Here is a 13,826-nt window from a genome sequence, read left to right as displayed (position 1 = left end):
GGCTGTCAAGAAGGCCTCAGGTTTCAGTCCTCTTATTTCTTATTCCCTTTTCAATACTTCTTTCCATGAGTAGACTGGGCGGCGGGGGGTGGAGGGGGGCAGTTGACAAAAAGGTACAACTAGCTATGGGAAAATGTGGGTTTTGTCTTGTTTTCTTTTTTTTTTTTTTGTAGAGACAGAGTCTCACTTTATGGCCCTCGGTAGAGTGCCGTGGCCTCACACAGCTCACAGTAACCTCCAACTCATGGGCTTAAGTGATTCTCTTGCCTCAGCCTCCCAAGCAGCTGGGACTACAGGCGCCCGCCACAACGCCCGGCTATTTTCTGTTTTTTTTTTTTTTTTTGCATTTTGGCCGGGGCCGGGTTTGAACCCGGCACCCTCGGTATATGGGGCCGGCGCCTTACCAACTGAGCCATAGGCGCCGCCAGGGTTTTGTCTTGTTTTCTTTCTTTATGCCTAAGCAAGAGACATGTCTTTTGACCTTTATGCTCCTTACCAGGGATCCAAGGACAAATACAATAAAAAGACACCAATAAAGAGTGGTATTGTCATCATTGCTGTTGAATTTGGATAGAAACAATTTGGAGATAGAAGGCCGGTGTTTAAGACCGCTATTTACAATAACTATAATTTTGGGCAAATTAATTACTTAGAGCTTTGGATTAGAATGAGCTAATAACAATATCTATCTCCTGAAGTTGTAAGAATTAAGCAAAAAGGATGTGTGAGAAAGCACAGGTGACAATTGTTAGTCATTTCTTCCTATGAGTGGTTCATTCATCCACTGTTAAATTGAATAGTTAAATCCAAATGCTAAAATGCAACTGTTTTGGAAGTCATAACACTATGCCCTCTTGAGCTGTTGATACTTTATTATGAATATAGGTAGAGAGAATAATTTTAATTTTAATTTTAATTTTAGCAGTTGTGGGAGGAAGTGATGAGGCACTTCTTCCTGGGAAGGATGTGAGTATTTGACAGGAATGGCTGCAGGCAAATTTCACCTATCTCATAATTTTGCCTCAGACTGGCTCTGTGTTCTGTACATTCACTCAGGACTGTGAGCAGCACATAAATATTCAATACTCAACAATAGGAAGAGGGAAATTTACGTAGAAGAAAGTGACTTAGGGCCACAAACCTTTGGGAAAATCAGCCGGGCAAGAGACAGCTCAGTTCATTTGTTCCCATACGGCAATTGCTTTGCTGGAGGAGAGAAAGGGCTATTTCCTGAGAGTGTCAACCTTCAGTGGAAAAGCAGACTGTAGTGCTGTAGCAGCCAGGAGCCCTGGGCTTCTAGAGGTTGCAGCATCTGAAGGAAAGGAAAGCTGAAGGGGTACTGAGTTGCAGATTTTAGAAGGGGATGTTTCAGAAAAGAGTAGGAGAATGGAAGGTAACTGCTACCAGAGATTTGTTTTTATTGCCCCCCAAATCTTGTTTATCTTTGTTGTTGTTAAGAAAGCAGGAGGCCTGTACAGTGAGGTTAAGCCAGGCCAGAGTGGCTGACACACTGTCAGAACTATTACATTGAATTAAAAACTGGATGAATCAATATCCTTGTTTTCTCTTCTCCTAAGCCCTGAAATGTATTTGCATATAAGGGGGGACCCTCCTGGAAAATATTTTGAATTCAGTGTTAGAGCTCATGTGTTGAAGATGAGATTGTGGAAATACATTCAGAGTGATTTTGAGAGTTCATTAAAGTTTTTTTAACTCTAATTCCATGGCAGATTATCATTAAAAGTTAAATTCATTTCTGCCCTCTGAGATTTCAGTAGAAACTAATACACCAAAGGAAAAAAAATTTGGTCAAGGGTCCTTTTTGAAAAGTCATTATTCCCTACACCTGGGTATCCAAATGTAGTCTCCCGCATTTTGTTACTGTGCTTCTCCATCCTGGCTGAGTAGGGGAGAGACCTGGAGACTTTGGAAAACTGCTGGCTGGGTGCCCCCTGCGGAGATGTCCTGGATTGGGCCTCTGCTGCTTTGTTCTTTGTTCCTCTGTTCTTCAGTTGTTTACCTCTCTCAGATGATTCTCACACATAGTCATGGCTGTAGGCTCATGAACCAGAGGCCGAGAAAGGAAGACATTGGTAGTGCAGCTCCTGGACTCCTGGGCCTTGGGCCCTGTTGACACAGAGACCAATGAGGCTACCCATGGTCAGTGACAGGGGAAGGACACTGCAGATGCTGGGCCAATCTTTGATAGATAAGAACTGTTTAAAGGACAGTTTAAACTGGAGGGATAACTGGAGGTACACAGTGGAGGATGGGGGCATTTTACATTTCTAAATGTAAAATGGATTTTAGTAAAGATAAAGGACTAGGGAGAACCAAGCCTTAAATTCTGGCATCGCTGTTGGAATGAAACCTCCCCTGCCTATCTGAGCTTGCAGTGCTGTCTTTCCAAAGAATGTTCTCTAGTAGGTGAATCACAGGCCCAGGGGAGTAGGTGTGCAATGCATTTTGTCCTAGAAAACGGGAAACTCACTATGGCACAGGCAACATGCCGTAAACAAATGGCTTGTTTGGGGGAAGCTCTGACTAAAGGATTTCTTGAGTTTGAATATTCTTTTTTAAATTTATTTTATTTATTTATTTATTTTTTTGCAGTTTTTGGCCGGGGCTGGGTTTGAACCCACCACCTCGGGCATATGGGGACGGCGCCCTACTCCTTTGAGCCACAGGCACCGCCTGACTTTGAATGTTCTTAACTGAGTTATTATTTTGTCTCTCTAATTTGAGTCTCGTGCACATAACCTTCATGGTAATCAAGTTTGACATAATATACATATATATGTATTTATTTGTGTGCGTATATGTGTGTGTATCTAAACGTCTATATATGTGATTGCATTTTCCTTCTCCTATATCCAGGCTGCACACTGTAACCGCGGTCAGGAAATCGTCTGCTGTGCTGGAAATCCATCAAGAGGTATGAAGATGGACACAGCATCCCTCACGGACACATTTAGTCACTTGTTTGCCTCTCTACTGCTGTTAACATTTGATTGTGGCCACATTTTTCTCTTTATATTATATTTTTATATTTTGTACACTTTTCCTCAAGCCAGGGTTTGCTGGGAGATTCCAACAGCCAAATTAAATTAGATTATAGGATGCTATGTTAAGGGGTTATTGGGATGAGCAGCCCTGGAACTTTCTTTTCTTGTACTTAAAATCCTATTGTGATGCCAAAAAGTATTAAGTCTGAGATATTAAGAAAAATGTTGAAAAATATTATTCATTAGGGTGTTATTTAATTTTATTACATTGTTGTCATTATTGTTTCTTAATGTAGAGTTGAGGGACAGTTTCTGGGTTCGTCTAGGTGGGGGTCACATGTGTTGGGCCACGACTCTGGCTGATGCTTCTGGTCCTCACAGGCATTCCCCTTTCCTGCTAACGGAGGGTCACTCTAATGACAATGACTCTGTAAGGGATTCCTCTAGGGAAATCAGTTCTGTCTTAAATCCCTAAATGGAAAACTCTCTTGTATCTCTGAATTGGAGGACAAAAACAATGCCTACTGATAATTTTACCCCTATGGGTTTTTCTTATTAAGAGGGGTTTTCTTATTAAGTTCTAATTACTAATATAGTGCATGAATAGGGCATTATGAGTTGTAATTGCTTAAGAAATGAATTTAGTGAAAATAGCTATCTGTAAGTGTTTGTTTATGTTAGCTTTGTTCTTTAGTTTGTTCATTCTTTTTATTTGTTTCTAACACATACCTTTTGAGGTCTACAGATAAAGAGAAACAGGTGTAAATGGAAGGGAATGCTGTAAAAAGATATTGTACCCTTCAAAAGCTGAGGAAGGGCAAGGATGAAAGGGGAATGCTCGTAAGTACAAGGTCTGCATAGGCCCCCCACTTAGTGTCCATTTGAGCTCTCCTAATCTGATGAGCAGGGCCATCTACACTGCAGGCCTGGGCAGGTACCTTTATGCTTCCCTTTGCTCCTGTCTTCCCTTCCATTATGAGCAACCAGCTTTCCACATCGGTCTGATTCTGCCTTTCTGGTTACTGCTAGGGAGAATAGTGGAAAAGGGAAGAAAGTGGCCTCTCTCATGCCACTGAGTCTCTCTTTTCCTTTTCTTCACTCCTTCCATTTGAAGATTTATAGAGACATCAGACTCTCTTTTACTTTTCTTGAAAGAGTTGGGGTAAAGGGATGAGGAATGAGTTGATGTGTGTCATCAGTGTTAGATAAACATGCTATGTGTTGAAAGCAAAAAAATGCAAACTCTGCTCAGGGCTTAGGTGCTTATCAAAGCCTGGAGATAAAAAAGAATTGTTGGTTATCAGAACAGGGACTTTTAGGTAAATGTATAACTTAGGTGGTATCTCAGATGGAGGGGACATAGGCTTAAAGCGCCATTGCTCTATGCCCTTTGGCAAGCTTGTAAAATGGGGATAGTGACAATGGTATCACTGGTCATGGTTACACTTAGATGAGATAACGTATACCAAGTCACTCATCCCCATGCCTATAACAGAGGAAGAAGCTCCTACATATTAATGATTGCTGTTATTATTAGTAAAGTGGATGGTGACAGTCAGAAGTGAGGCTGCAAATGGTTAGTCCAGCAAGGGACAGATCATACCCAAGGGACCTCAATGTTTATACAGTTACATGAATTTTACCCTGAAGGTGACAGGGAGACCAGTCTGGTGGCAGTGTGGAGCGTGTGTTGTCTGGGTGGGAATGAGGATTAAGATGAGAGTGTAGCAGACCATTTAGGGAGTCTTATAAAAAAAAAAAAACTGTAATTTATGAGAGCTTGAATTAAAATGGCAATAGAAATGGAGATGAGAATTTAGATTTCAAGTATTTAAAAAGTAGGAATTCTTGGCAATTGATTATAGGGAGGCAAGCGAGTCAAGAATGACTTGGGGGTATCTGCTTAGGAAATAGTGTGGATAATGGTGTCTAGGGACGAGAAAAGTGCAGGGAGTGGGCTGGGGAGAGAAAAGGAATTGAATTTAACTTGTGATGAATGCAGAGTGTTTGCAATGTAAGTGAAGATATTCAGAATAAGAAGTTAAAAATAATCTAAAATTATACTCAGTGATAGGGTGATTGGAGAATTAGGGAGTGAAGCAGGTAAGAAGTGAATGTTAGGTGAAAAAGTATTGGTTTCAAAAGATTTCTGAAGACAGTGAGGTGAAGGAATTTTGTGGAAGTGGATGCTGGAGGTGGAGGTGAGCAGAGGACAAAAGCACATTCGAGAGAGTGTAGATTTGTCCAGAGGCTGGAATTTAACATTAACATTGTGCAGAAATCCCTCAAGGTAGCGATTCTCTCTCATTTAACTGTGTAGCTAGAATGTGGTCTTTAATGCAGCTGGAAAAAAATCACGTAAAAGAAAGGATTAGTATAGAGAAGAGGGCAAAAAAAAAGAGCTTTGGGGAGATCTTAGAGTTATTTCTACTATCAATTTGAAAGATATGCCTTCAACTCTTTGTGCTCTGGTTCCACTTTTTTTTTTTTCAATTAATGCTCTGAGAGCTGGAGACACCAGAACTATTGCCAGTGTTGATGAAGAGAGAAAGGTGGCCCTTGGGAGAGGCTGGAGGAAGAAAGAAGGGGCAGCTGTGATGGTTGGCTCGTGTACACCAGGCTGTCACTTTGGCTTCCCCAAGGACTTCCAATGATTTGAGAAAATCGATGAAGGTCACAAATACTTTAACAAATTTGATTTTACCTTATAGAAAAATATTTTGTATCTGTTGGGGTAGAGTGTGAGAAAGACAAAATTCTAGAGCTGGTCCTGTGCCTGTTCTCATTTGGGTTCTCATCACTGGCTGAGGGCCTGACACGTGAAAGGCCTCTTGGAAATTTTATGGTTAAAATCAGCGAGTAACTATCATATTATGTTTTGAGGAATATGTGGAAGTATGCAAGAGAGCATTAAATCAAGAATATAAAATTCTAGGTCCCTGCACCTCCATTTAAATACAGCCTGTTCTATTAATAAATCAATGAATACATGAATTTATAAAATGGGGATAGTGAGGAGAAATGCCCTACTGATTTGGAAAGCTGAATTTAAAGACTTGTAATGTAATCTAAGTGTATTTTAATTTTTTCTAAGTGGAATGAGGCAATAGAAACATATTTCATAGTAAAACCCAATGTTTTTGCTTTGAGAAATGTGATTGTCTTATGAATCGAACATTATGCTTATTTAAAAATGATCCACTTAAAAAAAATAAAAATGAAATGGTAAATAAAAATTTAAACCTCATTCAATTTTTCCTGGAAAAAATTCTATTGCCTTTAATGGCCTTTAGCAACATGAACCACAAATCCATGAATGGAAATACTTCTCCATTAAGTGAGTGCAAATGAAGGAGAAAAGACAAAGGAGAGGGTATAGAGAGAAGAAAAGAGAGTGAGCTGATGAGTAGGCTGTGGAGGGATCAGTGATGTCGATATAACAAAATGTCTTCGAGGTTGCCAACACGTCAGAGGACATTACAGACAGGATGAAGATATGTGTTATCACAGGAAAGGGTTAATGAAAGTAGCATTGGCCTTTGATTCAAATAAATAATTTTTGGCCTCATTGTCACAGAGTTGGTCATTCTGTACTCCTTCTGTGAAAATGGGACAAAAGACAGGACGTGTAAGACCCATAGGAAATTTGTCAGGAAACAAATTCAAGGGCAAGGTCTCAGTCAGTCCAGACAGCCCAAAGCCTCAATCCCTTAGAGTATGCCACACAGCAAAACCCCTGGGCACTACTGTGATCTTGAATGACTTTTTATTTATTTATTTTAAAAAGTACAAGTCAAGTTAGAATATTCAGAGTTTATTGATAGGCATAAAAAGCTCTACGAAAGTTAAGACAAAGCTTAGCAGCAGAGGGGTGGCTGAAATAGCTCACCCTTGGATGACTTTTTAAAGATTATAACTCTCTACATATTTGGGCATCTGGTTATGGGATAGTATGACATATACTTTGAATCAAAGCAACTGTTGTCATTTAAACTGTTTTTCTTAATTACTTTCAACCTGGTCTCCTTAGCTATGCCAAATATATCCTCACATGCACCAAGGGCTCTAGAATAAACAGACTACATTACATAGAACCCCCGAAGGAAGAAAAGATCATTTCAAATTGTACATGTGCTTTGTTAGTTTTGTTTTATCTGGTTTTAACAGATCTGCTGGCCAAATCTACATAGGAGAATACCGCATTCACCCATTAAGCTTTATATTCAGGGACTTTTAGTGCCTGCAGCATACAGTGTCCTAAATGTTTTGAGACATAAAAAGAGGGGAGAATGATTTCACTTCTTTAGGATTTTATTTGGTGGGGGGGAGGGGGTGTTGGCAAAGTTTTGAGTTCTATATACACTGTATATAGTTTTTAGATGTAGACCTATGGGCACCATCTTAAGGTTTACTTTGATGGGATACCTTGAGAAACTGCAAACTGTTGGGACAGGTCTTGGGAATTGATCTATGTATGTGGCTCTGTTCCTCAGATGAAGGGAGAAATATGAGGTTTTTGCACGGTCCTCCAGAGAAGAATTCATTTATTGCCAGGGACAGTGATCTCCAGTTATATCTGGATGTTTAAATGTATGATTTGAGTATTGGGAAATTGTATGAATCAATTTTCTTTTCCAGGATACAACAAAATGAGACTGGCCAGGTGATCTGGGGCAATGTGGGTTATACCCTTTTCTCCCAAATAATGATTAGAGCATTGGAGAGACAGCATGAGAGTTCAGAGTACAGTTTCGGAATTAGTCAGATGATCTCAAACTCAGGTTCTACCAGTTATCAGCTATGTGGGCACATTACTTTATCTTTCCTCAGTTGTACTAACTGAAATAGGCACAGTCTCACCAAGGTAGGATTTGTTGTAATTCAAATAGTCTGTAAAATTCTTAGGATAGTTCTAAGATTCTTAGGACAGTTCTGGCCCATATAAAGTACAGCATGAGTGGAAGCTGTTGTTATCTTCATCTCTAGAAGAGCCTGGGTTTTGAAGTGATAGCTGTGAATTCTTTTCTAAAGGTGGTAGAAGAATGTTTCTCAATATATCTGATCACCATAGATCTGGAAGGTGTTCACACTGTTTGAGAAGGTGAGAAACACATCAAGATTCTGTGGGAGTAGCCACTGGTACCTCTGCCACAGGGAATCACTGGTGTTAGGGATGGATACTGTGAGAAGATGCTTGCCCATTTGAGCCATTGTTGGAGGTAGAGGGTGGTGCATCAGAACAAGGAGAAGAGAGGTTTGCTCCACTCTAGCAGGTGTCACCCTGGAAGGAGGAGGTTATCTTGATCCTCTACTGGAAGGATGGAGATAACCAGCCTTCCAGTAGACACTTCACTGAGGTGAGAACACAGTAATTTCCTGCTATAGATCTTTGTGGAAATAGAAGCAGAATTAGAAAATTTTTTTGAAGTTCATGCCAGTTATGGAAATTCTTAGTAACCTGGACATCTGGTTCCTAGCTGGAAGGTGTATTTAGAGCAGAGGAGCTTCCATTTTGAAGACTTACCCAGAATTTTTAGCTTGCTAATGCCTGTGTATGGTTTTGTTGTATATAGCAGGTGGTTTAAATTCTTGTTAGCCAAAATATCCGCAGACCCAGAGCTTGGATGTTTCCTGAGAGCTGGTTAGAAGTATAGAACTTGGAATACATCCCTAGCCTACTAAATCAGAATCTGTGACTTAACAATGTTATTTGCATGTCTATTAAAGTCAGTTAAGTCAATGATCCTGTTGAGACTAATGTGGCTACAAGTGTTTTCCCCTTGGATGTCATACTATCCTGAGCAATAGCACTCTAGCCAATGGACAGTCATACCCAAGCAGGAACTTACAGTCTTGGGAGTGTTTTTCGGTGCTGGAGATGAGCCTATGTGATCAGGATACTTTCTAAGGTATATGTTCCACTGTGTTGACAAAAGGACAGTATGACATCAGATATGTTGAGGGGAGAATTCTGAGACCACAGCTTCCTAAGGTACATTGGGGAAAAAGGCCCATTCACCTCTCCAAGACACCAGGGAAGGGAAAGTGGAGCTGTTGGGTGAGTCAGCATTTCTCCATATGCAGCACAGCAGAGTGACTGCTTAGAGCTAACTTGTTCAGGGAGAAAGGTAGTTTTCTTAATATCAAGCATTATACTTTTCTAAGAATTTTCCACTTTGAAAGTGACAGTCACTTCTAACACCCACCTTCTCCACATAACATACACACCCAAATGAACAAAATGAATAAAATCTAACTTGTTAGAGCGAAAGAAAAGCATCTGATCCATTTGAAAAATGAGTCCAATTTGTCGGCAAGCGTGGGATTTATCTAAACTTTTCAGAATCTGTACATTTTGACATTCCATCCAGGTAGAAGCAAATTCATGTGTGATCCAAGGCTGACAAAATATTTTAAAGGACAGGAAGTGAAGAATAATAGCATTAAAGCAGCAAGTTACTCTTGACACTGCCAGACAGTGGAGAAGTTGGCACCCTTATCTAAATACAGGACCAGGCCTGAAAATTGTATAGAAAGGTCCAACCTACTGTTTTGAGGAATTCATTGCCAGTGGAGATTTGGCTCAACTTATTCTACAGTTGAGCCTGGATGTGGGGCAGAGATGAAGTGCTTAGTGCAGGGTGGGGACAAAAGCAGACACTGCAAAGGAGAAGATGCCTAGGAAGGTGAGAGAAGGTCCTTCCCTCCTCTTCTGAGCTGTTTCCTTTATTGATGGTTGAGGTACCTGGGAAAGCATGGCAATCTCCCCGCCTGGGAGAAGCTATTGGGTCAAAGGTGTGCATGACAACTGGAGCGTATTGGGTTGAGCAGGTGGGGCAGAAACGAGAGGGAGGGTGGAGGCTCCTGGGGGTGTCTGAGAGCATTACTGAGCAAGAGGGTGTGCCGTCTTCCTCTGGGTTGCAGCAGGCCCAGACTCTGCAGTGAAGACAGCATTCGGAGGCTCTAACAAGCTGAGGACTGTGTGGGGCAGAGGAGAGCAACAACTTTTAGACAAACCCAGCAGAAAACATTTTTGCTTGCAAAATTGATATAAAAAAGAAGCAGTTGTGACTTCTTGAAGTTCTGCATGTATTAAGCTCTTGAAGCACATACCAGTGGTTAAGTGATGATACCTATAATTTAGCAGCACAAGGACCACAACTAGGATATCTAGCTGTTTGTTTTATCCCTAGGCCACTGTAGATTTCCCGGGCAGTGGTATTGATGCTCTGACTTGCTTGTCAGAAATCTCTAATTCTGAAAGTCGGGATTTTTTTTTTTTTTTTTTTGGTACTACAGTCTAAGTGGAAAGGTCATAGTGGAGAGAAGAAAGGGGGTGATTTATTCCACATTCAGCAATTTAGTGCTTTGGTTTCATTGAGTGTTGTCTGGATTTAATTTAACACAATTATTAATTAACAGTTCCTCATTCAGTACGAATGACTGTGAAAGAACAAGACCGTTTACATCAGGCAGGCAGCTGCTATCAGTGCATTGCCATCACCATGTCTTACTGATCCTTCAAATGAAGTTTTGTACTTCAGAATGGTCAAGTTTGTGGGGGAGGCTATATTACTCAGATGACAAACATAAATGAGGAATGGCGAGAAATCTTCTGAGGTGGTAAGTCTCAGACGGCAGCTTGTTTTGTATTGATTCCAATTAATACGAATAGATAAGATGTGTTCTCATTATGGAGGAAACATGATTGAAGGTTGCATAAAAGGTTGCAGCTTGAGTCATTCACCAGGAAGGAAATTTCTCCAAGGAAAATAACAATGATTACACTATTAATAAGTTAAATTTGTGCCAAGCACTGGCCTTCTGCTCGGGTCAGTAAAGTACAGCCCTTTGGTCAAATCCGGCCCACTACCTTTTTTTGCAATAAAGTTTTATTGCAATACAACCATGCTCATTTGCTTGCATATTATCTATACCTGCTTTTCTATTTGAATAGTTGAGAGAGGGACTGTCTTGCAAAGCCTAAAATAAGTGCTTTCTGGCACATTACAGAAAACCTTTGCTAGTATGTGCTCTAGTGTTTTATATGTCTTAACCCTTGCGGATATTCTTTGTCCCTTATTAGGAAACTGAGGCACAGAGAATTCATGCAGAATGCTCAAAACCACATAGCCTGTGGATGGAAGAGCTGGGATTCTAGTTTCCTTAGTCTGTCTCTAAAACCTGTGCCTCTTAAAACTCTGCTTTACTGTGGACAGAGATTTATTCTGTATTTAGATTTTCAATTTTCTTCTTTCCTATTGCTTGCTTTAAAATCCTATTCTAGGTCTCTTACAATAGTTCTATCTCCTTGGTTCATTTAAAAGTAGGATAGGGAATTAAGAACTGATTTCTATTCCTTTTAAGGGAGTCAGGAGGTCCTGGAACCAGGTTTATTAAATTCTAACTTGCTTTATGAGATAAGGAAACCCTTTGGGGTGTGGGGTGTGATAACATCTGAGAATAAATTCAAGTAAATATTATTTATTGAGTACTTCCTATATGAGAAGTCAGGCAAAAACTAATTCATCTTGCTTACATGAAAAGAGGTTGTGGTATTGTAGAAAAACAGATAAGTACAGTGGACTCTTGAACAACATGGGAACTGGGGGACCTGACTGTCCCTATAGTGAAAAATCTGCCTATAACCTTTGACTCCCCAAACACTCAATGACTAATAGCCTACTATTGAATAAAAACCTCACCAATAACTGTTAGAATGACATATGTTTTGTATGCTATACGTATTGTATGCTATATTCTTATGATAAAGTAAGCTAGAGAAAAGAAATGTTATTAAGAAAATCCTAAAGAAAAGAAAATATATTTATTTAAAAAAAGAAAATATATTTATTATCTATTAAGTGGAATTGGATTATCGTAAAGGTCTTCATTCTTGTCGTCACATTGAATAGGCTGCATTTAAATAAATAAATAAGTATACCAGGTAATTCTTATACATTCCACAGTTTGAGAGACACTGAATGATGATTGTAAAAAGAAATAGGGGGAAAAAAATTAATCCAGGTGAGGGCTGGTGAGGGTCTGAATATTGGTGTCTGGGCTGCAGGGAAAGGATCATTAGATTTTGGAAGTATTTTGGAAATAAAAATTGATCAGAATTGGTCAATAAGTGCATCTGAGTGGCGAGTAGCAAAGGAAAGGGAAATATCTTTTGATTTTAGAAATATTTTGGAAATAAAAATTGACCAGAGTTGGTCATTAAGTATATGTGGGTGGTGGGTAGCAAAAGAGAAGAACTTATTAAAAAAAAAAAGTTCTGATGCAGGTTATTCATGTGAGACAGAGAATATTTTTCTCTCACCTCAAACTATACCTCTTCCTGCTTTTTTTCCTAGGTCAATTCAGAGTCTTGCTCAATATCTTCCTTGTTTTTCACTCTGAAATGCCTGCCAGTTTGGAAATAAGTACCCAAGTTAGTTGCCTAGAAATTCAAAACCATGCCCAAATTTAGTTCCCCAGAAACTTGAAACAATGTCCAGAGTAGTGTGTTGGAATGTGTATTTATTGAAATGACGCCTGATAGGTAAAATCGCATTTTTGAAATTTTCCTGCCAAATGTGAGTGATGTGGAGCGTGGCAGAAAGAACCATTTAGTTCAATTAGAATCTGTTAAATGGGAAGTTTGGCCACCAGAGAACAATATAAATTTCTTTGTGAACCAACATCATAACAATTTTGTGGGGGAGGGGTAAGAAAATGTTATTCGGTTGATTGTTTTTGTCGTCTCACACTTCTGTTGATCAAATCCTCCATATGAAATCCTAAGAGTTTGTGACTCCATAGCTAATCTGTCATGGACAGTCCAAACGTGGGATCAGCGGTCCAGCCCGTGTATTTTGAAGGACACACATTTAAGGATACAGTTTGCTTTGGGTGCTCTGAGTAGCACAAGAGAAGAGCTTGACACTCTCTTGAGAGTCCAACAAAGCCCCAAGCAATGTGCTTATTAAAAAGAATGTTGCTGAAGGAGTCACCAACTGGGTTATGCCTCTGGTCCGTTATGTGACCTTCGCCCAGTGCATGACCTGCCCTAGTTCATGACTGGGCATTAATGTTGAATAAGACATGAATTTAACCCTCAAGGAGCTTATTCTCTAAGAGGAAAGAAAGAAGCTTATTCTCTAACATTTGGCTTCAAGGAGAAAGTGCTATTTGAGCAAAAATTTAAAGGATAAATTAGGTTTTCAGGTATAGGAGGAGGTGGAAGGGCTGGCCACAGCAGAGACATGACTGAAAGACCGAGACTATTTTACACTGAAGGGATTGAAGGTTATATCGGAGAAAGGCGTTATTGGTGGAAAGCAGAAACTAGGGGCCTTTATAGATTAGTCATTGGAGATTGCATTTCTCTCTAGGCCATGGATGTCCAACCTTTTTTCTTCTTTGCTGCACACTGGAAGAATGAGAGTTGTCTTGGCCATACATTATATACACTAACACTAATGAAAGCTGAGTAGCTAAAAAAAAAAGTCTGTACATGCTTTTTGTAACATCCAGCCGCACAGACAAACAACAACAATAACAACAAACCTCATAAAATCAGCATGCAGCCCACGGGTTGCAGATTGGACACCCCTATAAACAGGTAATACTTAGGAATTAAGAGACAAAGAAAGGTGATGGGTGACTTTGGAAGTTGTATAGAAAGGAAAGGGGCCTAAACTATAATAGAATTGTGGCCACTGGAACATTCAGGAAGGGAACAAGATGAAGACACTTGGAAAGCGGGATCTGCAGGACTAACTGCATGTGGGGAAAAGGAGATAGGAATTCTGCGAGAAGCTGTTCTTGAAGACT

At 39.9% G+C, this 13,826-nt stretch overlaps 1 protein-coding gene across 1 annotated transcript in view; it reads left to right on the top strand.

Annotated features, from left to right (window-relative positions):
• The window catches only part of OPN5 (opsin 5), a 48,449-nt gene that overhangs the window by 33,768 nt on the left and 855 nt on the right, over positions 1–13,826 (top strand). Inside the window, exon 6 of the mRNA XM_053602862.1 lies at positions 2,878–2,935. Within this exon, the coding sequence (XP_053458837.1) occupies positions 2,878–2,935 (58 nt within the window). The remainder of the gene's footprint in view (positions 1–2,877; positions 2,936–13,826) is intronic.

This window comes from Nycticebus coucang, chromosome 9 (genome assembly GCF_027406575.1).
Source record: "Nycticebus coucang isolate mNycCou1 chromosome 9, mNycCou1.pri, whole genome shotgun sequence".
Lineage (NCBI taxonomy): Eukaryota > Metazoa > Chordata > Mammalia > Primates > Lorisidae > Nycticebus > Nycticebus coucang.
This window is presented reverse-complemented; position numbering and strand designations above follow the sequence as displayed.